This window comes from Podarcis erhardii (assembly GCF_964252035.2).
Source record: "Podarcis erhardii genome assembly, chromosome: Z".
NCBI lineage: Eukaryota > Metazoa > Chordata > Lepidosauria > Squamata > Lacertidae > Podarcis > Podarcis erhardii.
Window position 1 is genome coordinate 50,526,984 of NC_138504.1, and position 26,365 is coordinate 50,553,348.

A 26,365-nucleotide genomic window follows, 5' to 3' on the forward strand; every position below is an offset into this window, starting at 1 on the left:
CCACTCTTGTCTGGACAATCATACTGCCCCAAAGGAAGGAGGGATGTTTCCCTTTCTAGGTGATAGAAATTGCAATATTTATTGTGAATTCATAAGCATTTTGCTTGCTTGCCCATTTCCTTCACAGAAGGCAAGATCAACTGTGTCCCTCTTGCTTCCCACATCCCAGGCTGCTTGCCTGAGCAATGTCAGGTGAAAGGGAAATTAAGCTTTCTATTACAGGGAACTAATGATCAGCCATGTGACACTGAGGGGAGCCTCTTTTGTGGAAAAGGCTCCTGGCCTCAGGAAAATACGTTTGGAATCCATTTCAGTTCGCTGTGGTGAAGATCCTTAGTTCTCAGGGGAGTATATGCTCATTCTAACACACATCTCCCCTATTTTTTATTTGTTTTAATCCAAAATTCAGTCTTAAATATACAGTACTTCTATGCAGAGGTTTAAAATGCATTTTATTTCCCTCTCTCCCCCCCCCCCCATGGACTAAGTCAGCAAATTCTGTTTTGTTCATGTAATCACCTCCTTTTTGTCTGCTGTGGAATAAGCAAGGCAATCCCTCTTATGACTAATCCTAAGCATTTTTAAAAGTCCATCAGGGTACTGGATGAAATACACCACATGCAAGATGTTTGCAAGTAGCTTCTAGTCTTTTACATCAGACAGACAAGGCTGGGATTTTGCTGTGGTATGTTTAGGTGGTGTGGGTAGCTCAAGGACTGGCTCCAGACATGCCATGGCCCCCACCCCAACAGCTGCATTCCATGGTCACAATATTGCTTGCAGTGTTGAAGAGAGAACTCTGGAGTGCCGCTTTTAGAGCATTTCCTCACACTGCCTTCAGGAACATTGCACAGAATTCGCAACTTCAGGGACATTGCATTGAAGTTTGCCTCATGGGTCATGCACAATTTCATCGCCTCCCACAAGAATACTTATGTGCCAATGCAGATCTTGTTATGTATATGGAGGGGAACAAAACAAAACCAGGTTTTACTCTGCAGACTTTTGAACTATGCAGGGTTATTGATCAAGCAGGCTAAGGATCCTGTGCGATTCTAAACTTTGCTAGCAAAGCCAAATTTCCTTCCATCTCCCGTCATTTGTATGATTTCTTTTCTGAGACCAGATATGCCAAGCAGTATGGGGGACACGCCTTCCTGTGCCTTTCGGGGTTGAGAGCTGGGAATGGAGCCTCAGGGTTTGGGGAGAGCGTACCTTTTCAGTGGGCAAAATAGGGAGGGGTGGCTATCTTGCTTTCCCAGAGGGTAGCTGAGGGTTACATATGGAGATGCCATGACAGCAGATTCTGTGGTTTGATCTGGAATTCTGTATAGGTGTTTACGCTAATCTTTAAATCCCCAAATGACTTATTCCCCAAATATATGAGAGGCCACCTCCTTTCCTACAGATTCCCTTGGGAATTAAGATACGCAGAGAGGGCCCCCCTGGTAGTTCCACTGCCCTCAGAAGCTCCAGGGGGCTGGTGGCCAGGAGAGGGTCTTCTCTGCGGCAGGTCCTAAGTTGCAGAATCCCCTCCCCACAGAAGGTGTCTGGCACATTCACTATAGAGTCGTGTTTTGTTTCTGGAATGTTGAAGCCTCACCTCTTCACATTGTCATTTGACATCTGAGGGGTACGTGCGCGTGTTCGGGATCCACCCTGCTCCTGGTGCTGTGATCTTTTTAAACTGTTCTTAATTCTAAATTGTTGTAAGCCAATTTGGGACATGCTTGTGCAGGACGAGTAATCAATTTAATATTTGTTGTTGTTGTTTTGTTGTTGGTGGTGATGATATGTTATTTCTTTTGTCCTTCATAACTACATTATCAAATGATGTTTTTCCATAGGAGTCCATGAGAAGAGGGCGGCTGCCAGTCATGTACCTTTACTTTAATATATTTGGGGAATGGAAGCCAAGCGTCAGAAAAGTTGCCCTTCATTTTCTGATAGGATGTGTTCTTTCTTGGAGGGGGGGGAGTTATCCACTGGGCCTTTGCCTGCAGCAGTAGACACCGACCACTGAAACCCTCCCCAGACTGGCCATTTCTTGCAAACCAGCTGCTTTGCATGCATTCCAGTGCCTTGCCATAGCACTAATGAGCATTAGGCCACTTAAGGCAGAGCATGCCATGACTGAGAGTACTGCAGATCTGTTGCAGCGTTTAACTTTCTGGGAATCCTGGTGTAATCGGTAGATTTTAAGCAGGATAAATAATTTGCATTTGATATAAGGTTGTGTGTTGGTTTGGATCCTTGTTGGAAGTACACAGGATCTGTGATGATGGACAATTTCAAAAGCAGATGCGTTTCGACAGCTGGATCAATAATTCACATTCTAATGCTCTCAGGATAGATATATATCTGATTCACCCGCCTTTTTTCTTAGTCATTTCATAGAGTGGATAAAGAATTGTCAAGGGAGAGCATAAAATGAAGCTTCCTGAGAATCCCTCTTATTTCAACATACCTGAAAAAGCTAGTTTATGGGAAATTGATAAGCACCGATAACACATGTTAATGACAGAATATCCAAACAACCAGATGCATTGCTAATTTTTCTCTGAGTGTTTGCTATTTTTAAATAGGAACTTTTTGTGCTTGGTTCTTGGAAGGTGTAGATGCATTTTTTATGTAAAAAAACAAAAACCCTTTTAATATGCATGCATATTATGCTTGCTGTGCAAATTGTAGCTCCATTTGTTAATTATTGTAAAGTTCCTTTGCCTCTTTGTGGAAGCTTCATTAGTGAATTTTTGTAGCCATAAGAGTCTTGATCTAAATTGTTTCTAGTAAACACATGGGGAGGGGGGAGGGGAGAGGAAACAACAGATTCCTTCAAGGGAGTTTTGTTTTTTTGTTTTTTTAAACGGAGTGCAAATGTGGATAGTTACTTGCAGCTTCTGTTTGGTTTTTGGTATAAGTCAAACCTCCTTGGAACTGTTCCCTGCCCGCTCACCCCCAACTTTATGTCAAATTATATCTGGAATTTGCTGTCAGGTGTACACAGCCTCTCTCCATCTACCCTCCCCTCTTTAAACGGTGTTTTATTTAAGGGTCTCTTTTGTGCTCTGCGTAGCTCAGTTTGGTGGGAAGAATACCGAGGGCCTGAATGAGTTTTTTCCTTCCCCTCTTGAAGGTTAAGTGGACGTGGTGGGCTGTGGGTCTGCAGCTGCACAATGCAGAGTGACAGTGCTTTAAAACATTTTTTTGCAAAGTTGTTCTCATGCTGTCTGGAAATGCGGAGAGGAAGGGGGGGGACAGAGATGCCTTTTCTGCTCTTGCAGATGAGAAAAGAGAGAGCCACCTGTCACTGCAAAAGCACAGGTGAGGGTTCTTGTAGCCCTATAAGTGTATGGAGAAGAAAGAGAGGAGGGACTGAAAGGGCTTGATAATACTTGCCCTGGCCTTGCTTCTTCAGTAGCTATGATGACTCGCTCTCCTCCCCCCCCTACCCCGTCCTTGTTTCCTCCCAGCTTTGAGCTGCAATGAGAATGACGGGGACCACCTGGACCGAGACCAGCAATACCCCAGCAACCAGAAAACGAAGCGCATGAGGACATCGTTCAAACACCACCAATTGCGGACAATGAAGTCTTATTTTGCTATTAACCACAATCCGGATGCCAAGGACTTGAAACAGCTTGCTCAGAAAACAGGCTTGACCAAGAGGGTTCTCCAGGTAAGAGAGGATGTGGGGTCTTCTGTGTCATCTGGAGGTGCATAGGAGGTTCGAATCTGCTATGGTGCAAGTTTAGTAACTTCTCTTCCAAACCTCTGAAGGGTTTGCAAAAATTGTGCAGTCCGGCCAAGATTCCTGGCATCATCCATTCCTTAAGCGCAGGCAGGTTGATCAAGCCATTTTGATATACTCCTATATATGGGGAGTGAGCTCCCATTCACGGGTTCATAGATATGGGCTCCCAAAGTGAAGCCCCTGTGACTCACAACAATTCTGTGCCCTTGTGAATGCCTTTTGTTGTAGCTGAGAGATTAAAGATGTGTCCTGTGTTTGCCTGATGCGTGAACTGCGGTGCTTTTGGAGTGTTGCAAGAGGTAGAAGCCACAGCTGTGGAAATAATACCTTGTAGGTTCTGGCAATACTAACCCCTGTGTGTGCTCTGTGCTGATGCTTGTCTGCCTACGGCCACTGTGATGCTTGCTTTACCAAAACGTATCTGTGGTGCACCATCAGGAGAATGTTCCCGAGGCAAACTGGGTTGTGCCTGCACTGTCTTTCACTTGGGGGGGTCGACAGCAATGCCTCAGAAAGGATATTTAGTTAGGAGAAAGGATATTTAGTTAGGGCACTGCCGGCTTGTTTGCAGGATCCTTTGGCACTGCCTCTTTGAGGCTGCAGCTTCTGGCTTTTGCCAGCTGACCCCATCATTTCAAAAATGCTGTCAACCTCCTGCACCCAATGATCTCTAGCGAACTTGCAGCATGGGGGGGGGCATTGCAGGCTGACTTGGGCGTCAGGCCCATGATGCAAATTTGCAGATTAGTTACTTCAATTTATAGCTTGCCTTTCATCACTGAAAGGTTTGCAAAGCGGGTAGCAACAATTTTAAAAAGCTATCACAAGGTTAAAAGTATCTGCAATAAAGCACAATATTAAACAGTGCATGCTCTCATGCTAATTTACGGTTTACTAGCAGCCTCATACCTGAAGATGCTTGGAAATTAGAAATAAATAAAAAAGCAGAGCAGTTTTGAAAGCAGCATGAAGCTCTGCCACTGGGCAGCAGATCTAGGGCCCAGTGCAAATGACCTGGGGCTGCTAACAACACCCCTTATGCCTGCCAGTTTGCATTTCTGTTAGAAATAGCACAGCAGCAAGGACCTGTGCTTGCAGTGATGCAGTTAAGCCTCTCCTGCTGTCACTTGCCACACCGACAGTGGTGCCTCTGCCTGCATGAACGGAGTGTGTTGCAGCTGCTGGTGTTCGCCAATGCTGCCCCACAGAGCCAGGTGCTGCCCGAGAAACCCAGCGCTGGGCTCTCAGTTACGTTGCTGTAGCTGCACACGCCAGGCTTTGCCCTTCTTCTGGATTGCCTAATGCTGAGCGTAGCTGCTACCTGTCCCAAACCAGGCGCAGCACAGCACCAATATCACAGTTTGTGACCTGCAGTTCATCCACAAACATGAACCAGAAAAGTTTGAAAATGCTGTTTTGTCACCAGCAGCTCCTGTGTTTAAGGGGATTTTAGATGAGGAGAGGCGACTTTTGGGCTGGGCGATTGCTGATGTTTCAAGTCCATCAGGATGCAGATCATGCCACCTGGGAGCGTGTTTTTTCTTTTCCCCGGGGAAGGGAGTGTCCCCCACCCAGGGCTAGTTCTGAGTTCAATGATTTTGTGGTCAGGAGGTGGCAACCATCTAGGAGGAGGACCTGTGGGTCAGCCCACTGTGGTGGGGCTTGGAGCTTGTCTGCATGTGGTCAGCTGGGCTGGAGATTTGTAGAGTCTTCCCTGAGCCTGGATAGCTCAGTTGGTTAGACCAGGGTGCTGATAACAGGTTCGATCCCTGTATGGACCAGCTGCATATTCCTGCATTTCAGGGGGTTGGACTAGATGATCCTCAGGGTCCCTTCGAACTCTACAGTTCTATGATTCTATGTTTCTATGATGCATCAGCAGAAATGTGTGCTGCATGTATGGTGCACTTACATGCAAGATTTGGAAAGGCAGAACGTTCCATATTATTGGCATCAGTGCATGTAATCTGGTGCCCTGCCGATGTTTTGAGTGACAGCTGCCATCAAAGCAACAGAGGCAGCTGCTTTATCCTGATTTAAATCACTGGTCCATCTATCTCCGTATTGAGATACCTACACTGACTGGTAGCAGCTCTACCAGGGCTTCAGGCAGAATCCTTTCCCCACTTTTCCCTTGAGATGCTAGGAACTTGGGATGCCCTACCCAGTGAGCCATGGTCCTTCACATCAGCCATCATGGCCAATGGACAGGAGTCATGGGAGCTGTAGTCTACAAATGGGTAGAGGGCACCAGGATGGCAGAAGCTGGCCTAGACTCAGTGATGTTGAGGAGGGTCAGCACATTGGATCCAGCTATGGGGGCAGGAATAATGATGACATTTGCCAAAGCAGCTGATGGATTACATCCTCCTTGAACAGGCAAGTAGGGGAAGTGATAATGCGGCTTTCAAGTTTTGCTATTGCTTGTGATATATTAGCATAGAGGAAGTCATGATAAAAACCAGCTTAGTATTACACGATGCTCATCCAATCTCAATAAACTGAGCATTATGTTTTGTGCTACTGTTGCTTGGTGACCAGTAACCCTACTTGGAGGTGTGGCTGTGAGGACTGTCATGATGAGCTCTTGCACCTCAGAAAATAACCACTAACTCACTGCATGAGCTGAATTGCTCCCGTCTCTCGTACAGAAAAGGCACAAACTGATTTGGCCTTCTTGTGTGTTGCTTCTGCCGAACATGAGTGGGAAACTTTGTGTTTATGTCTAATATTTTGTTTACCAGCTTGCTGTTAGGCTCAAAGTTGATCAGGATCCTTTCCTGTGTCTCTCTTGGTGGTTTGCCATAGATCACCAAGGGGTTTCCAATTCCCAATGGTCTAACTATGGCAACAGAGACTGCCTGCCCAAGAGGCGAAGTGAGGCAACCGCCCTGGACAGCCGGATCCAGAGGAGTGGCTGATCCGACCTCCGAGGATCACAATGCCCACTGTTGCTGCCATGGGAGCAGCGACAACATATGCCAAACCTTCCCCCTCCACAGCAACAAATAGGATGTGATGCTGGTCTCCTCCCACCCCTAGAGAGGAAATGGCAAGGGCTGCCCTCTGGGGTCTTTGCCCACCTGATGTGATTCAGATCAGGCCCCTTTCCCACTGTGACAGCCCTTGACTCCCAGTTCAGACTGCCGGGTAAGGCTGATTTGATCCTCGCTGCCCTGTTCCCGACACAGATCTTCACTCACTCCTTCTTCCTCAGTGAGAGGGGGCATTTTGTGGTTTGCCTCAGACACCAAAATGTCTTAGGCCTGTATAGCAACAACCAATAAACTTACCTTCTCTATAAATTAGGCTGCTGGGTTGAAAACTGGGAGTGGATTGTTGTGTGAAAGGACCCGTGGAATTGGTTTTGGTACTGATTGCATTTCCTGGGCTGACCATGTGTATGCACAGAAACAACCTGATCCTCGATTCCTTGCGTAGGTCCACCCAGCTGAAGAACTCTTATTCCTCTGGCTGCAGTTGGTGGGTAGCAGCAGGGTTTCAGTGTAAAACAAAACAAAACAAAACAAAACAAAACAAAACAAGATTGAACAAGCCTGAAGCCATCTCACCCCTGTTGTACTGGGTGCTGAGCTACTGCTAATCTAGCTCTCTGTTTTCAGAGTCAACCAGTGGTGCTATTTTATTCTACAGAAGGTTAAAGTTTCAAGTCTTCCTGGGGAGGTGGGTTTTTGGAGATTTTTAAGTAGAAGTTGAGTGGCCATATGTCACAGATGCTTTAGCTGACATGCCTGCATTGCAGGGGGTTGGACCAGATGACCCCCCAGGGTCCTTTCTAACCCTACAATCCCTTCCCCAACACCATCACCATATATATATATGGATGACGCTGTGGTCTAAACCACTGAGCCTCTTGAGCAGATCGGCGGTTCGAATCCTTGCGATGGGGTGAGCTCCTGTTGCTCTGCCCCAGCTCCTGCCAAACTAGCAGTTCAAAAACACACCAGTGCAGGTAGATAAATAGGTACCGCTGAGGCGGGAAGGTAAACAGTGTTTCCATGCGCTCTGGCACTTGTCACAGTGTCCCGTTGTGCCAGAAGCAGTATAGTCCTGCTGGCCACATGACCTGGAAAGCTGTCTGTGGACAAACGCCGGCTCCCTTGGCCTAAAAGTGAGATGAGCGCCACAACCCCATAGACTGGACTTAACCTTTACACCTCTCTCTCTCTCTCTCTCTCTCTCTCTCTCTCTCTCTCCACACACACACACACACAAGCAATGTGTAAATTTTATTAGATTTCCTCTGAAAAGGGCAAATCTGAATTAAATCAGGTAGGATTGCAGGATGTTTGCATGTTTCTGGACACTGCAAAAGCCTTGCAGGCGTTCGCTGCACCAATTTCACAGCAAACACCTGCCTGGAAGCACTAAAAAGGGATAGCGAGGTAATAGAGGATGGGACCCTGCTCATTTATGAAATAAAATATCACATTTCCAGAAACAGATCCTGCTTAGACAACCTGCTTTGGTTCATCAGTTTTCCAGATGAATTGCGACTGCCTTATCCTGGAGTCCAAAGTCTGAATTTGCTGCCTGGGTGGATGTCCAGGGGACCCAACTCTTGCAGGAATGAGCAGAGGGTGTAAATGCAGCCAGGCTGGCTCCCTGCATTTCGAAGTAAGTGAAGTCGTATGCATTGGAAAAGGAGGACTAGTAAGACCACTAATTCCGAAGTCTAAAATTAATTAACTGCCTCACTGCTTGTCATCCTGAGCAAACACAAGATGCCTGGAGGAACACGGGAAACTGCCATAGGAGCCAACCTCTCGGGGTGGAGGTACCTTTGCCACCCTGCCCCCCCCATAAAATACTTGAGGCCCCCGACACAGTTGATGGGCATTGCTATTCAAATGGGGGTGTGTGTGTGTTGTGTCGTGTGATTGATTGTGTGGGGCAGGGCTTACCTGCCTCCCCAATATTTTATTCAGGTTGGCATCCCTGGAAGCTGCCTTGCACCAAGTGAGGGCTGCTGATCTAATGAGCTCAGGGTACCACACAGTCTCTCCTTGCCAGGCGATGAACCTGGGACCTTCTGCGGGCACAGCTGAGCTCTTCTGCCGCTGAGCTGCATCCCTTCTGCAGTCAGGGAAGTGAACAGAATTCACTGTGCAGGCAGATGTGCAGGCTATGTTTTAATGGCAACCATCCACAAGAGTAGATGATGGTACAGAATTTAGGAATCAGCTTGTGCTAAGGAGATCAGTTAATAAGTAAGAGGAATTTAGACATGGAAAGACACGACTTGCAGGGAGGTTGAGCTGAAAAAATGTAAGAGCATTGTAATACCATATACAGCTCTATATTGTGCGGAATTCAGCTTCCCCATCATTTACCAAACCCTCCCCAAGTTGTCAAACCGGGATTGTACAAAGAAAGGCAAGCGTGCATCTGAGAATTATAGGCTGAACAGCCTATGGGACTGTTCTAATTTTCTACCAACTAGCTATTCAGAGGCTCAGCCTCCAGGAATTTAGGTAACCATTTTAAAAGCCATTCATGTTAGTGGTTATCCTGTGGCGATGAGTTCCACAAGTCAGTTTTGTATGAGATGTGAGGAGCAGATCTGAACCCAACTTGTAGGTGTGCCTCTGGCTTTGGTGCAGGGGTGGGCAAGAGCAAGTCACCTGCGTGGAACAGGAAATCCTGTCTCTTGGATTTAGAGACTCTCTCTGCCCTATTCCCACCAATGATCCCATCTCTGCACTGAAGCCCCCTCTGGCACTGGGGCTCCCCAGCTGCCTCCTCCTGCCCCCTAGGCCTAACTCGCCATCCCATGAGGCCCTTTGGCAAAGGGATTGTGGTGCTTAGGCTGCATTATATTTATAAAAATTATAAACTGGAAAAACCCTAAACATCTCCAAGCAGTGTACAAGTCCAAATGTATATAAAATGTGACTGACTCCCCATGAACCAATTAAAAACAAATATACATAAAGTATTTTTTAAAAAAGGTAAAATCAATAGAGCAAACATTAGCTATGTCCTGGCTTTTGACACCACCTTGACGGGCACCTGCCAGAGAGGCTGATCTTAACCTTTGCCCTCCAGAATTCTCCCTCTCCTTTCCTCTACTGTCTGTGATGATGGCTGTCATTGTGTGCTGGAAAGCTCTGCTGGGTGTCCTGGAAACAGTTCAGTCTGCAAGCCCTTTCCAAGGGACATGGTGGTTTAGGTTGCGTCATTTTAGTTTTATTTATTTGTTTAGAAAATTTATAAAACTGCATGCTCGAAAATAAATAAGTAAATCTCCAAGCAGTGTGCAAGCCCAGTTGTATACACAGCGGACTCTGCCATCTGTATTGCCTCCCTGCCTTCCATAGTGTTGACGTTGCCAGGTATGGGAAGCAGGTTCTGGAGTGTTGAGTTCAAGTGACCCATCACCACAAAAGAATTAAGCCCTGCTAGAAGTTTCCTTTTGGCAGGGGTTGGGCTGATATGCAAAAATATGTGACCACCTCACTTGCTTATGGTTGATATCCCTTACGTAGAGGGTTTTTTTTTGGGGGGGGCGATGTGTTTTATTTGTTTTCTAGAATTTGAGATGTGCAAGTTAAAAAGGAATTCCTGCTTCTGATGATTTACTGCTTCCTGTAATCCATCCTGGAGAACTATTGCTGCCAGTCAGTGTTGGGAATACTGGTATATCAGTGTTTTGGACTCCAGTATTTCTGTGTCCCCCAGCCAGTTTTCTGCACCAGCCTGGGTGTGTGTAAAGAAGTAGAGGTAGCCAGATTTCTGAACATGTGCAGAGTGCCTTTTTTTCATGAGTGAGCACAGTAGACCCACTGGAGGAGGTTAGGGACCACCTGACCCACAGACTTCTGTGTTTTGAGAAGCAGCTGCAGAATTCTCTCTCCTGAGGGTGCGACCATGGAAGAGAGAAAGGCAGGATTCAGATAACATGCTGATATGTTTAGATTAAGCTTGTAAAGTTGATACAGATAACAAATTAACAGTTAAATAACAATAATAAAGATGAGAGTTACAAATTGCAATATAAATAAGGATATAAGAAATGACGAACGCGGGTGGAGGGAAGTCACGTAGGTGGAATATTTATGTTTGTATTTGTATTGTCGGTATTTGAATGGTTGTATTTGTAATGTTGTGTGTGCATTATTAATAAAAAAATAAAATTAAAAAAGAAAGAAAGAAAGAAAGAAAGAAAGAAAGAAAGAAAGAAAGAAAGACAGGAAAGGGCAGCATTTTGCCCAGTGGGATAAAAACTGGGTTGGTTAGGACAGGGCCTTCAGCCAGGCCAGGCCAGTAGTGGAGAAGGGACATGACAGAGCACCATTATTTATTCCACAGCAGGGGTGTGCATTTGCCAATGCTTGCATACCAAGTAAGAGAGAGAGAAAGCCCCCCAACTAACTGTGTGGAAAGAGAGGTGGATTGCATATATTAGCAAGGGTTAAAGCAAGCAAATAAAAGTAGCAAGGTCCTTTCAACAGGGACCAACCTGAATGTCCACAATATGGCGAGCAAGGTTCTGAGTCCAGCAAAATTCTTCATCAGGTTAGATGCTAAGCAAAGTGCTGTGTGTGTGCGCGAGAGAGAGAGAGAGAGAGAGAGAGAGATTGAATGACTTCTGCACTGAGAAGGGGCATTATTATTACGGCATAAGCTTTCGTGGGCTAGTGGCCTCCTCTTCAGATGCATGCAGTGCCATTTTCACTTGTTAGAGGCATATACTCATAGGGATGAAACAGAAACAGAAAACATTAGCTGTGAGGTGAGGGGAAAATGAAATGCAAACACCGATAACTGGGTTAAACTGAAAACATATGTAAAATAGTTACCGTGGCCATTCATGAAGTGGAACTGACGATAACGCAAATATCTTGGCATTGGTCGATTGACTCCCCTCCTGTAGTAGGATTAAATCCTGTACTTTCTGATGAGTTTTCCACTGGGAGTTTCTGCTGGAAGTTCCTTTGGTCAGAAATGACTTCATAAAGATCCTGTGTGGTTGTCATGTTCTGCTGGTTTCTGGGTATCACCCTCTCTAGTATCAGATGTGCGTCCATTTATTCTTTGGTGTGGAGAGAGTGGCCAGATTGTCCTGTGTGGAATTTGGAAGGGAACTTCTGGCAGATGGTGGTGCACAGTGCCTGGAAAATCCTGATACATAGAGAAAAAGCAAGATGCAAACAACAAATCCATACACTTGGATTCATTTACACTGACATTTTAGGGGATCAGGGGTGTGTGTGTTGCAATCGATTCAGTAGCACTGGGTACAGAAGGCAGCCAACAAATCCAGAATATTCCTGTGTGATAATGTGTAGTATTAACAGCTGCATAATTATACAAACCTGGAGAAAGTATATTTACGGTTGCCTATTAATGTATACACTGCACAGTATTCAGAACTTGAATTGCCTTGGCATAGAATTATGTTTTGTTTTGTACGTAAAGGAAACTCAGTCATGGTTTAGGGCAGTGGTTTAATGGGAAGACTCATAAACCCTTGTGCAAACCAGTCAGGGTGAATATGCATTGTTTCACTAAAAAAATGGAAAAGATGCTCAACAAAGACCAGGCATAGTCTGACTTCCACAGAATTTTTGTGCAAGCCAACCAGGATGAAAGCTCAATAAACAGGTCACCTGGATGAACCAGACAAATAGATCAAAGTGTTCTGAAATTCGTTCTACGAATCTTAGCATTAAAATAAACAACAATTGCCATTTTCATGCTGCGTGGGCGACATGAAACTGACTTAGACTGATTGAGACCCCTTGTTCATCTTGGCTCTGACTGGCAGCAGCTGCCTCCACCATACCTCCTGCTGCTTAGATGCTTTCTGTTTGGAGGTACCAGGGAATCAACCTGGCGCCTTCTGAATGCAAAGCAGATCCTCTGCTGCTGAGCCATGGCCCCTGTGAAGACCCCATTCCAGCAATAAGCATCTAATGATTGCATTAAAGCGGTTGCTCAGCTGCCTTTCCACTTCCTGCAGAAGTGCTCAAGGGGACTGACACACTGGAGCCTAACGACAGTCAGACCATGATGAAACAATTAACTAAAAGGCAACAAGCAGTTCCCCGAGAAACTGCAAAACATGTGAAGGACACAAGCTTTATTTTATTTTTAAATTGCATTTTCATCCCACCTCCCCCCCCCCCAAGCTCACATTGTCTCCCCTCCCCTTATCATGTAATCACCAAAACAACCTTGTGAGGCAGGTTAGGGTGAGGGACAGTAACTGGCCCAAGGTCACCCAAAGTGAGCTTCATGGCTGAGTTGGGGCGGATTTGAACCCTGAGCTCCCAGGTCCCAGGTAAAGGTGAAGGGACCCCTGACCATTAGGTCCAGTCGTGGCCGACTCTGGGGTTGCGGCGCTCATCTCACTTTACTGGCTGAGGGAGCTGGCGTACAGCTTCTGGGTCATGTGGCCAGCATGACTAAGCCGCTTCTGGCGAACCAGAGCAGCGCACGGAAACACCGTTTACCTTCCCGCCGGAGTGGTACCTATTTATCTACTTGCACTTTGACGTCCTTTTGAACTGCTAGGTTGACAGGAGCAGGGACTGAGCAATGGGAGCTCACCCCGTCGCGGGGATTCGAACTGCTGACTTTCTGATCGGCAAGTCCTAGGCTCTGTGGTTTAACCCACAGCGCCACCCGCGTCCCTCCTAGGTCCTAGTCCAGCACTATAACCACTGGCTCTCAAGAAAAGTGGCTACAGTGAAGTATCTAACACTAGGCATGGAATTCTTTGTTTACTTAATGGAGGCAGGGGTTGTTATTGAAGGGTAATACTGGGAGGCAACAAGTATTGGGTCTTGATGGTGCAAACCTCTCATTGATAGCCTAGGAAGCGCCCCCCACCCCCCGTCCATGCTGACCAGCAAACCAAAGGGTATTTGCCCAGCCCTGCCTGCAGATGACCGGGATCTAACCTGCGGCCTCCTGTGTTCAAGGCAGCAGCTCAGGGCTACAAGGTTGATCAGGGTTGAGAGAGTCTTCTGTGGGGAGACTGGCAGCCTTCAGCCTTTCCAGACTATGAGGGAAACTCAGGTAATACAGCAGCTAGCCTTGAGGTGAAAGGGCTCTGTGGTTATTTTAAATAAAAACGTGCAAATCTTTGAAAATATTCACATCTGGCAGGTTTGCAAATGATGACGAGTTTGCTTTGTGCTTTTTGCTTGGAATCAGTTGGGTCTTGGAGCATGTTGATAATGACAATGGCTATCAGAGGCAGGACGTAATTGTTTTGGGATTTTTCAGCAGGAAAGCCTGGGAACGTTTCGGCTAGAGGGTCCGTGGCTGCTTCGGCCCTTAAGGGGGGCTGGGCTCTGATTGGTCCAGTTTGGAGGCATGCGGGTCTCCCTGACAAACAAGGCAATAAAGCCGCCAGTAATCAGATTGTCCTTGCAATATCTTAAGTAGAGCCGGCTGCATCTGGGGAGGGCCCTATCTGGGGAGGGCCCTACATCGTGTTCTCACAGTGGCCAAAGAGGCGCCTCTGGGAAACCGAAAGGAGGACCTGAGAGCAAGGTCACTCTCTCTTTCCTGTGCCAGTTTCCAGCAGCTGGTATTCAGAAGCACGGCTGCTTCTGGCTGCGGAGGCAGAGCAGAGCCACCATGGCCAAAAGCCCTTGATAGCAAGTCCATCGTGCACTTATGGTCACCTTTAGCAAAAAGGACATGGCAGTACAGTCAACCCTTGGGTTGAAGTAGCTTCAGGTTGAGCGTTTTCGGGTTGCGCTCCACGGCCACCCAGAAGTAACGGAACATGTTACTTCCGGGTTTCGCCGCTCGTGCATGCGCAGACGCTCAAAATGATGCCACACGGATGCGCAGATGCACAGTCACGGGTTGTGTTCGCTTCAGGATGCGAATGGGGCTCCGGAACGGATCCCGTTTGCATCCTGAGGTACCACTGCATAGAGCTGGAAATGAAGGAGGAAAGGATAACCAGAAGGATCAGCAACTGGAACACCTTCCTTGCTTGGAGAGGCTCAGCACCAGATCACAGAATTGTCAAGTGGGAAGGAATCCCCAAGGGACATTTAACCCCAACACGCAGGAATCACAGATAAATAATCCTTCACAGGGTAGCCATCCAATCTCTGCTTCAAAATCTCCAGTGAAAGACAGTCTTCCACCTTTGGGAAACTGTTTAATTTAGAGGGGGGAGGCAATTAAAGGGGGAGCATATTTGAACCGTAAGGTTATTCTTCGCTTCCTCTCTCAAAGGAACATAAAAAGAACTCCTGCTGGGTCAACAGAAGGTCTGTCTAGTCCAGCATCCTGTTCTCTCACTGGCCCACCAGACAGGGCCGGCCCACCCCACCCCACCCCACCCCACCCCACCCCACCCATGAAGCATGATCCACAGGGGCAGCAGAACTGTCCTCTAAGGCAGGCACGTCCAGCTCCCAAGAGACTGTGATCTACTCCCAGTATTAAAAAACTGGCAGTGATCTACCCATTGGCATTGGAGGGAGGAGGAGCGTGCGTGGGGTGGGTGGATTGCCCAGGGTTGTTGAGCTTTCCCCCCGTAACTTTTTGTACACAATAAGGATCCCACGATCTACCAGGATCAGCCGGGGATCTACTGGTAGATTGCAATCTACTGGTTGGACATTCATGCTCTAAGGGAGACATCCTTGTGTCTCATGCTGCTCTTATGGCCAGGAGCAGCACCAGGCAACAAAGTTAAGCCTAAAAATTACAAGATTTGGGGCAAACACTTCACCAAATGTCTTTATGTAGTTCATTGAGAAAATGAATGTAAATAAACAAATTGTCCCTGCAAACAACAGAGCCTTTGATTCCAAGCGTCATAAGAATGTCCTGTTATTGCTCAGCAGATAAGTGCAGCAAAGAAGTAAGAATTTAAATGCAAATCATAATGCAAAACAAAATATATTAAATCTCCGCAAAAAACCCAGTTTACTTCAAGATGTTATTTATTCACTTTCTTATTAGCTTCTTCTATATCCTACTTTATTCCATCATGGAACCCGAGGCAGTGTACAGGTGTGGCTCCCATGTGACCACCCAACCCAGGCACTGACCACTCCCGAACCTTCTCGGCTTTAGCAAGGTGATGATTTTAGGTAGCTTCAAACCATCACCTGGGGGTGACTTCCTGGACCTGAGCTTTCAGCCTTGCCTTTACCTGAAATGTTCTTTGGACAGTGATGGGCATATGTCTCTGGGGTGTTCCTAAGCAGAGCAGGGAGGCCTTCTCAGTGGATATTCTTTGGATGCTGAATTTTGTATTATTTGGACACCGGCCAGAATTTGCAAGGGGTGCATGGCAAAATGTGTAGTCAGGTGGGGCAGAATGTGTTTACAATTTCAGGATAGTGGGTGCTGTGACTTATTCCTTCATTCTCTCCTGTTTTGCTTCCTTGTTTCTTGTCTAGAAAGAAAGACAGGATACACATAAGAAATAATAAACCAATTACACCACCAAGGCAATTATTTTCTCTTTGAGGATTTCTGTTTCATGCAATTCTGTGGTGTCTACTTTTCTTTCATATATTTCCCAATGAAGATGCAGATTTCTTTGTGAACGGAAAGGAGATTTCAGGGGGACAAAAGTTGTTCTGTATCTCCCCCCACCCCGGACAGTATTAACTTAAGGATTTAAGCCTCTGATAGTTTGTGACTCCAGAATTGTATGGGGAGTTTTTCTGAAATAATGATATGTTGGTCTCAATTCATAATCCCCTGAGTTGGTGAGGCTCATTTGACAACAAGAAACTGAGCCATTAGAATCATTGCCCCAGTCCTGTGGAATTGCTCTGCCGACAGAGATTTGGCAGGTGCCTTCTGTGCCAACCTTTTAAATGCCTGCAGAAAACTTTAACATTCTGTTAGGCTTATGCACGTAATGAAGAATATATATTTGCATAATAGTTAGCTGATTTTTTATTTTAAAAACGTTATTAGGTTTTTATTGCATGGTTTTACATATAATTGTTGTAATCTGTTCTGATATGTTTTATGAATAGCACTATAAGTTTCATAGATATGTAAATAAATGTTGTTTGTTGTTGTTGTTGTTTTAATAATGCAAGCCAATGCCCTTTTGGGAGTTTGGGTCTTCTGCCTATCAGTGTGTGGTGGTTGAGGTGCAGCTTCTGTCGTCATTCATGTTTGCACATCATGTGAACAAGGACACCCTCATCATAATGCTGTCCTGTATCATTTTCCCCATTCAATCTTCCCCCCACCCCGGGGGGACCTTCAGGCTTTCAATATTTGAAGGAGAGTTTCAAATGCAAACTGGAAATTTTAGGTTTGAGGATTTTAAGTGTTTATCCCAGTGAGGCAAACTCACCACTAACAAAATAATAATAATTCATGGACTTTTGATGGGGGGGGGGTGCATTGAAAAAAGAGGAATGAAAGAATGACTAAAGATAAAAAATCCTGCCAGCAAATCAGGCAGAAGCTCAGTGTCCTATAAATGCCTCATAAACAAAACAGAATGAGCCCTCAATAGAGCCTGGAAACCCCCCCCCCCATCTAACCACCATGTGAACTTTGTGCAAGCAAAAGTCGGGAGGAGCCCTGTTTCTGCAGAAAACCCCATAAATCAAAAAGCTGTGGAACTAGTAGCCCGGATTAATATTTGTCAGGAATTGGGATATGGGATGGCACTTTGACACTGCATAAAGCTTTAATGTGTGAGTGGTCCTGAGTCTGCCATGAACTGCCATGTGCAACTGTCTCCAGACCCCCTCACTGTCCTGCCCATTCTGTGCTGCCCATCCTTACCAGAGGTGATGTCCCAGTTACAGATAGGTAGCCGTGTTGGTCTGCCATGGTCAAAACAAAATAAAAAAATTCCTTCCAGTAGCACCTTAAAGACCAACTGAGTTAGTTCTAGGTATGAGCTTTCGTGTGCATGCACACTTCTTCAGATACACTGAAACAGAAGTCACCGGACCTTTCTATATAGTGAGAAGGTGGGGAGGGGTATTACTCAGAAGGGTGGTGGGAATGGGTGATTGGCAGATAGCTGCGATGAGGTGATGTCCGTCACTGTTAAATGTTCAAGATTTCTAAGGGAGAGTTGCAGCTGTTGTCTCTTCTACTGCACTCCTTCTCCGCAGTGGGAAGGGGAGTATAATTCTCACAAATATTTGGGCATTCGTAGTGTGGAAAAGGGGGCAGTGCTCAAGAGAGCCTTCCAGCTCCCTTTCTGGTCTCACTGCCGCACAACAGCTCTGCAGTGCATTCCTGTCACTACCACCCTCTTTAGGGGGACATCAAGGGATGTCCAATTAAAAATTAGATGCAGGGTTTCTGGATCTGTGAGCCTTGTCTCTCCATCCATTGTCTTGCAATTTTCTCTGAGCGCAAGGCTAGCGTTCCATCTCTGCTTCTCCGTGAGAATAGAAAAAACAACAACCTGGCTTTATGCACTCTTATCTTAGAACTTTAAATGTGTGGATTTCCATACTCCTGGAGCTGGCAACTTACACAGAGTTTGCTAGTCGAACTGTGAATTTTATTAAGCACAAAAGGAAGCAGGGGAAACAGGCAAAAGGTCAAGAGAGATTACAAAATAAACCAGAGCACTATGGTTATAAAATGTGACAAATCACCAACAATACAGTATTTCTGGTCTACTTCTACCTAGGCAGCAAGTGAGTCCTCAGAAAAACTTTTGATAGAGTCCTTCACAATAAGTAAACCTAAAAGTCATGAGATATGAGGATCAGAAACTGAGGCTATAGAACTTATTCGTAAATGCTTTGCCCAGGGGCATTCGGCTGCTGCCTTTATTACACATCTTTAGGTGTCAGGCAAAAATGTTGCCCTTCAACCAGGTCTTTGGCTGATTAATATCCTACTTTTAAATGGGTTTGTGGAAAGAGGTATGTGGGGGGGTACTGTTTTGGTTTTTTCCTTGAGGTTTTTTTTTAATATTGTATTTAAATCTTGTATTTTTATGTTGTGAAATCTACCCTGAGATATATGGATGAAGGGTGGTATGCTTAACAAACAAACAAACAGATAGGTAGCCGTGTTGGTCTGCCATGGTCAAAACAAAATAAAAAAATTCCTTCCAGTAGCACCTTAAAGACCAACTGAGTTAGTTCTAGGTATGAGCTTTCGTGTGCATGCACACTTCTTCAGATACCAATACCATTCGTATCTGAAGAAGTGTGCATGCACACGAAAGCTCATACCTAGAACTAACTCAGTTGGTCTTTAAGGTGCTACTGGAAGGAATTTTTTTATTTTGTTTTAAACAAACAAACAAACAAACAAACAAACAAACAATTAAATAACCAACCAAACAATCAATCTGGAGTCAGGGGTGGCCAAGCCTGTGAATGACTCAAAAATTATTTAGGATTGCGAAATCCTTTGCTGGATGGTGAGGCTCTCCAAATGGATGTCTCCATACTGGGAATATTGCAGATGAGGATGAATAGGGGTAGCTAACTTGTAGCCCTCCAGATGTTCGTGAACCTTGACTTCCATGGAGATGTAGACCAACAACTAATCCAGAATGCGGCAGCTAGACTGGTGACTGGGGGCGGCCGCCGAGACCACATAACACCGGTCCTGAAAGACCTACATTGGCTCCCAGTACGTTTCCGAGCACAATTCAAAGTGTTGGTGCTGACCTTGAAAGCCCTAAATGGCCTCGGCCCAATATCCCTGAAGGAGCATCTCCACCTCCATCGTTCAGCTGAGCACTGAGGTCCAGCTCCGAGGGCCTTCTGGTGGTTCCCTCATTGTGAGAAGCCAAGTTACAGGGAACCAGGCAGAGGGCCTTCTCAGTAGTGGCACCTGCCCTGTGGAACACCCTCCCACCAGATGTCAAAGAGAAGAACAACTATCTGAAGGCAGCCCTGTTTAGGGAAGCTTTTAATGTTTAATAGGTTATTGTATTTTAGTGTTCTGTTGGAAGCCACCCAGAGTGGCTGGGGAAACCCAGCCAGATGGGCGTGGTATAAATAAATAAATAAATAAATAAATAAATAAATAAATAAATATTATTAACAACATCTGGAGGACTTTGAATTTCTCACCTCTGGGCATTGGGAGAAGTTTTAAAAAGTTGAAGGGGTGGGAATCAATCATGATAGAAATTTATAAAATGACATATAATGTGAGGAAAGTTAAGAGAGAAAGTTCCCCACCCCCACCCTGTTTCCTCCATAATACAAGAACTCAGGATCACCCAATGAAATAGTTTGTTTATGGAATTTGCTCTTGCAGAATATTGCAAAATGGCGGCTGCTATCTGCTCTTTTCTGCTGCAAGCCTGGTGGAATGAACTCCGGCCCCCAAGTGCGCCCCCTAGCTTGTCATGCCAGTCTGACCAAGATTCTGTCAGCTGACCCCACCTCTGAGCCAATCCTGGTGCACCTGGCCCTATAAAACCCTTTCCGAGATGATTCTTCCAGCCTCCTGCGCCCTCTGCTTGGGTGTTGGCTTCCATCCTGACCTTTGTCTGCCTCTGGCCCTCAGAAGCTTTTATCCTGCTCTGAACCCTGACCCAGCCCTCATCCTGCCTTGTGCTGGACCCAGGGCCAGATTTAGGTTTGGTGAGGCCCTCGGCTCCTGAAGGTAATGGGGCCTTTATATGTCCAGCTGTCCTTTGCCAACAACAATTGCTGCTGCTTTTTGTGTTGAATATATGCTATGTGGTAATTTATGGACCTAACAGGTATCTAAAGCCATTTTATTTGTTTTTTTATCTTATATTTTGGAAATGTACATCCAGGTTTTTTCCCCTTTAAATTTTTTGGGGGCCCCCAAGAGGGTGGGGCCCTAAGCTATAGCTTGTTTAGCTTATACGTAAATCCGGCACTGGCTGGACCACATGCTCACGTCTAACCCATCCTGAGGCCTGGGCTGCAGGAGAGACAGACCTTTGGTCTGATCTGGGACAGCCTCTTCTGTTTATGCCTGTGGGATAGCTCAGTTGGTAGAACATGAGACTCATGGGTTCAAGCTCCAGGTAGGACGGAAAGATTCCTGCATGGCAGGGGGTTGTGCTAGATCACCCTTGCGCTCCCTTCCAATTTTATGATTCTGTGATTGCCATACGGTGAGAGCCAGTGTGGTGTAGTGGTAAGAGTGTTGGACTGGGGAGAGTGAGACCCAGGTTCAAATCCCTACTCACTGGGTGACCTTGGGTCAGTCCTGCTCTCTCAGCCTAACAGGGTTGTTGTGAGGATAAAATGGGGAGGAGGAGGAACTGTGTATGCCACTTTGAGCTCCCTGAAGGAAAAGTGAGATAGAAAGATAATTATAAAATAGAACAAGAGCCTGGCTGCTGGATGAGTTAGTTCAGCGTCCTGTTCCTTGCTCACAGTGGCCAGGCAGGCAGCTATGCAAAGCACGAAGGCAGGGCGCGAGTGCGAGAGCACTGGACCCTCTTGTGAAGCCTGGCAAGTTGCATCCCTCTGGTACTGGAGCCAGCACACACAGCCATCGCGATTGGTAGCCGTGGGTAGTTACTGCTGGTGGCCACCCCTTTCTCCTGTGGGAGGGAGTTCCCCAGTCTAAACTGTGTGCTGCATGAAAAGTCTTGAATCTTCCATCATTCAGCTGGATTGGATGCCCCCAACTTCTGGTGTTATGAGAGGGGTAGGAAAAGGTTTGTGGAGCCTCTTTCTCCTCATTGTGTGTGTAATTTTATGCAGGTCCATCATTCCCCCTCTTCCTTGCTTTTTCTCGAAACTAAAAACCTCACGTATCGCAACAGTTCTTCATAGGGTCTCACTTCTTGAGGCTGACCTTTTTTGAATCTTTTCATTTTTTTTAAAGCGTTTATTAATTTCCCAATAAGAACATCTAATTAACATATCAAATTAAATCCAATTTTAAAAAAAGTCCAATTGTCTTCCAAATTATGATAATTTTTGTTTTGGCTTCCCACGGTCTGAATTCCGAAGCACTTTCAACATCATAGTCCTGCCTCTCATCATCATCATCAATGTTTTTCATAATTCCATATCTGATTCCATATCTCCACGTTTTGACTCTAGTTCTGCGATCCTCATTCATGTCAGAAAACAGATACTTTTTTTCCCTATGGAGTGCAGATTTGTCCGTATATTGTACTCTTTCAGCTGTTGTTTTTTTTCATCGCACTGCTTCTTTAATTGCATCCAATTCCAGAGTTCTGTCCAGCTCTTTGAAAGTTGTTATTTTGGCAGCTCCCAGATCGTTAATCTTTCCCGTCCAGGTGTTATCAACTTTTCTGAATCTTTTCAAACTCTGCAGTTTCCTTTCTGAGGCAAGCTGACCAGAACTGAACAAAAGCTATTTGTATAAAGGCATTATGATATCGGCAGTTTAGTTTTCAGACCCTTTTCTGACGACCCCTAGCGTGGAATCTGCCTTTTCCACAGCTGCTGCACATTGAGTCAAAATATTCATCGAACTAGTGGGTTTTCTTGCTGTGGCAGCAAAAACAGCACCTTTAAGACTTAACAGAATTATTGTGGAATAGGTTTTTGTGGCCTAATACCCACATGATCAGGTGCATGGATATGCTTAGAAACTTTGTAGGGCCTGGTGAGAAACTCTGTGCGCTGTTGAAGTGACCTGGTGTTCATTTTACTAGTCCAGGAAGGCTTTGTGCTGGCAGCTGAGGCTCTAGGGGAGCTGTTGTGTCAGTGGTGAAGCCTTCTAGACTTGCATCAGAGCTGGAGGCTCCACTGCTTAGTTTTTATTATTAATTCTTTTATTTGCAGATTTGACAAAGAAAGGAAGAGAAATAAGAAACTTATAATAATACTAATAATAATACTGATGCTGATGTATGTTTTAATCTTCAAGTTTATTGCTGATTTTATTTTATTTTTTGGAAATTTTAAAGAGCTGACTTCCCTGATGATTTTATTGTTCTTTTTGTAAATTGTTAGGTGATTTTTTACAATCACATGGAGTAAATTGAATGATAATAATAATAATATACAGATAATACTAACTTAAACAACAACAAAAAAAGCCACCAACTGTTCACGTTACGGATACAGTAACCACAAGTGCATGCATCTTAAATTCAGCATTAATGCAGTTAATTCCTCAGGTCATTGTGTAATAGAAGATGGACACCTGTCCTTCCAGGCTCAAAGTATAACTCACTTAGCAACCATAAGGGCTTGCAAAGTCCATACTTATTGTCTTGCTGTTAATCCCCATAAGCACAGGAATATGATTTAAAAGTGTACACCTGCAATTATCAAGGGTTTTGCCAGTGCAAAATTGGCAAATAGAACAACCTCAGGCCAGAAGGGATGCGTCATGTGCTTGCGCTTTCTCAGCATTACACTTCCAACATCTGTCTATATTGGACACTGCCTTCTTAAACAAACATTGTGGCTCCATCCCTGCCTGGTTTTCAGCCAGGTCCTGTTTCAGGCAGTTCCTTGCCCCCCTCCTCTGGCCGGGCACTTTGCCAGCAGCCCTGACACTCTGCCTTGGCTTGCAGCCTCCTGGGGTGACAAACTGGTGCGTGGGTGACTCACAGCTGGCCATGAATCCAGGCATCAAGACCTCCGGTCCTGGGCCAGGGATGTCAGGATCCAACAGTTCCTCCGGTTTTGCTGACAGTGTGGCTGGAGGGAGATCTGCTGAGGGGTCCTGGTCCCCTTGGTCTTCTGAGTGGAGGTCTAAGCAGGGCTGAATCCTGACCTTTGCTCCAAGCTCGCAGCATCCTATTCTGGGCACCTGCAGGGATGGCGCTACACCAGGTGAGGGGGCAGGTCAGCAGCTCTTTCCTTTGGCAAGCCAAAACAGGGCCTTGGAGGCTCTGGCACCAGGAACCCACTGGCAGAGCACCCTGTTTGAGACCTCCCAGTGCTTTACCAATGCTCTTCACTGCAGATCATTCCAGGCCTGTCCAGTGGTGTAGTGTGTGGAGGTACTGCGGTGGTTGCACAAGGTGCAAAATTTGTAGGGGTGCAAGTTGGGCAACAAATGCGTCCCTACCCCCAAGCCTCAGCCACGCCTGGAGCGACCTGCCTTTCGCCCCCAACTGCTGAAGAAGGAAATGTCAGCATCCCTCCTTTCAGCCCAAGGGAAGAGGTGGCTGTGAGTGAGTGAACGAGCCCCACGTTTGGCAGCTGAAGCTTTAAGCAGGGGCATTCCCACCACAGGCCAGCTGGGGAAGCACTCTCACTATTCGCAGGGGCCAGGCAAGCTCTTGCACTCTAGCTGAGGTCAGTCCCTGGGCTGGACGCAGCATCTTCAGGGGAAGGAGAGGCGATGGCCTCTGAGGCCCTGCAGGCCCCTCCAAAAAGTGGTTTGGGGGAGATTGTGTTTCAGATTGTCTAGGGCTCCAGAGATGCTTGGATCGGGGCTCCTCTGAATGCCCCTGCCGAGTCTGAAGGCGCAGAACAACGTAGAGTTTCTCATTATGGTATCAGGGAAGCACTTTGTCTTTTGTAGAAAGTGTTTGCTACATTCCAAGGCATTTGGTTTCTGGGCAGGGGCATAGCCAAGATTTTTCTTGGGGGGGGGGCAGGCCTTTTGTTAGGGGGGGTGCAGAACATCATTTAGCTATGCATTTTTATTGATTTAGGTGGGGGCAGCTGCCCCTGCCTGCCCCCCTGGCTACACCCATGTTTCAGGCCAGGAAAAGATGAGAGTGATTGCCTTTTCTCCACCGCACTTGGCATGTGTGTCATTTTTTGCCACCACCCTAATAAGAGAGCTTTTGCCTACGGGCCTGTGAGCTGCCCACTTTGCCACTCACCTGCTTACCCTGGCATCTCATCACATGATGGGATTTCCCTCAGCGTGCTTAAGCACCATCAGGGTTTAGTAGAACATCTCAGTAACGGTATTGTTACTTGAAGGTGGGACCCTGCCCTGCAGCCGTCCTTTGTGCCTTAAGACAGTTGCCCCACCAACTGGGGATGAAATGCTTTGGGGTATATTGCTGCAGAAGTAGTAATTTATTACGGTCCAGGCCCTGGGCATTCTGTGCCCACTGCTAATGCTGTGACTGATAGCTGTAGAATATGCAGCAGGTTTAGCAATCAAAATAGGAATCTTCTTCCTTGAGGATAACAGGCTGTGGCTTCATTTCAGCCTTTGAATAAATATTTTGTTCATTGTGGGTTTGGTAATTGAGGCTAACCAGATCTCATTTAGAAGCATATTAATGGTGTTTTGCTGCTGGATATGTGCCAGTTTTGGTTGACAGATTCTTGCTGTGGTAGTTAAAGGCCCTCTATTTCAGGTGCCTGGATAGCTTTCACAGGTATGAGGAAATAGAAGAAAGGACACTTTTGGGGTATGCAAATACATCTGTGCCCAAAGTGGTTTTGCAGGAGTCCAGTGGAGCACTGCTGTGCTGTCACCCTCCCAACAGCAGCTTCTGCAGAAAAAAGGCAGCGGTGAGGCAGGATTGTGTGGGAGGACTAGACTGGTTCTGCTGGAGCATCTGCGTAGCCCCAGCTTTGCTGTGTAGCCCCAGCTTTGCCCCTGCTCTGGTAATTGGCATAAGGCAGAAATCACAAAATGTACAATACAGATGAATATGCTTTACCAGCGATTTGCTTTCTTGCAAATCCAGACATTGTTGGATACAGAAAAAGATGATTTTATCATTGAACAAATTCAGCACACATGTGCTAAGTATGCAGAGTTTAATGCTGCAGCTATGATTGCTGGGAAAATAATAATAATAATAATAATAATAATAATAATAATTTATTTATACCAGTGGTTTCCCCAGCCACTCTGGGCGGCTCCCAGCAGAACAGTAAAAGCATGATAAAACATCAAACATTAAAAACTTTCCTAAATTGCCTTTGGCACCATATTGTCTTGTATAAGGAAGATTACTAACTGGACAGCTTTAGATTTGCTTTAGTGGGTGTAAAAGTGAAAGCTTGACTAACTTTGTTGTGACATTAAGAATCTTTTTAACTATCACTGTTACAACTGCCAGTTGTTAAAGAAGTTCCTCAAAACTTAATCAAAACGTGTCAGAGATCTACAATGAGCCAAGAAAGACTGAGTAACATAGCAATACTGTCAACTGAGAGAGATTTCAATGTAGATTTCAATACTAGTATTTAAAAATTTGCAAAAAATTAAAAGCAGGTGATTCTAAATCACTTTTAATATACTAGCATTTAATGCATTTTACTTCAATAACATCAGTATTTTCTTAAAATACATGTGCTGGGGGTGGGGGTGGGGGTAAGGGGTTTGATACTGGACTGGAGGGAGGCAGTCAAGGAGTGCGAATGGTTTGTGGGTTAGGGGGCTCAATACTTGCCTTGCCCTGGGTGCTAGCAACCCACACTATGACACTGTGCCAGAACTTTTGAAACACTGATCCAGCTACTTTTGTCTGCTTGAAAAAACCTTCCGTCCCAGCTTTATTGATGAACACAATTATTATTAAGTGGTCAGAGTCATGTCCAGAAGTTCTCACTGAGTGGGAATGGGGCTTTTGTGAGCTCAGAGCTACTGCGTGAAGAGCAGCTTGGAGCCAGAACTCCTTGGGAACTTAGGGCCTGGAAACGGAAAAGACTGACAGACTGACAGCTCTTTCTTGATTCTGTGGCTGGTGCTGAGTGGCTGCTCTTAGTTGGCGAAGCAATTTGTCAAGCTAATTCTGCTAAT

The 26,365-nt window shown here is 45.8% G+C and overlaps 1 protein-coding gene across 3 annotated transcripts in view; it reads left to right on the forward strand.

The window, feature by feature from the left end:
• Positions 1-26,365, forward strand: part of LHX2 (LIM homeobox 2) — a 56,346-nt gene that overhangs the window by 24,864 nt on the left and 5,117 nt on the right. For 2 of the 3 annotated variants that reach the window (XM_081847587.1, XM_081847589.1), the window contains exon 4: positions 3,474-3,679. The exons of the other annotated variant lie outside the window; for it this stretch is intronic. In XM_081847587.1, coding sequence (XP_081703713.1) covers positions 3,474-3,679 — 206 coding nt within the window. The remainder of the gene's footprint in view (positions 1-3,473; positions 3,680-26,365) is intronic. 3 annotated transcript variants of the gene reach the window in all.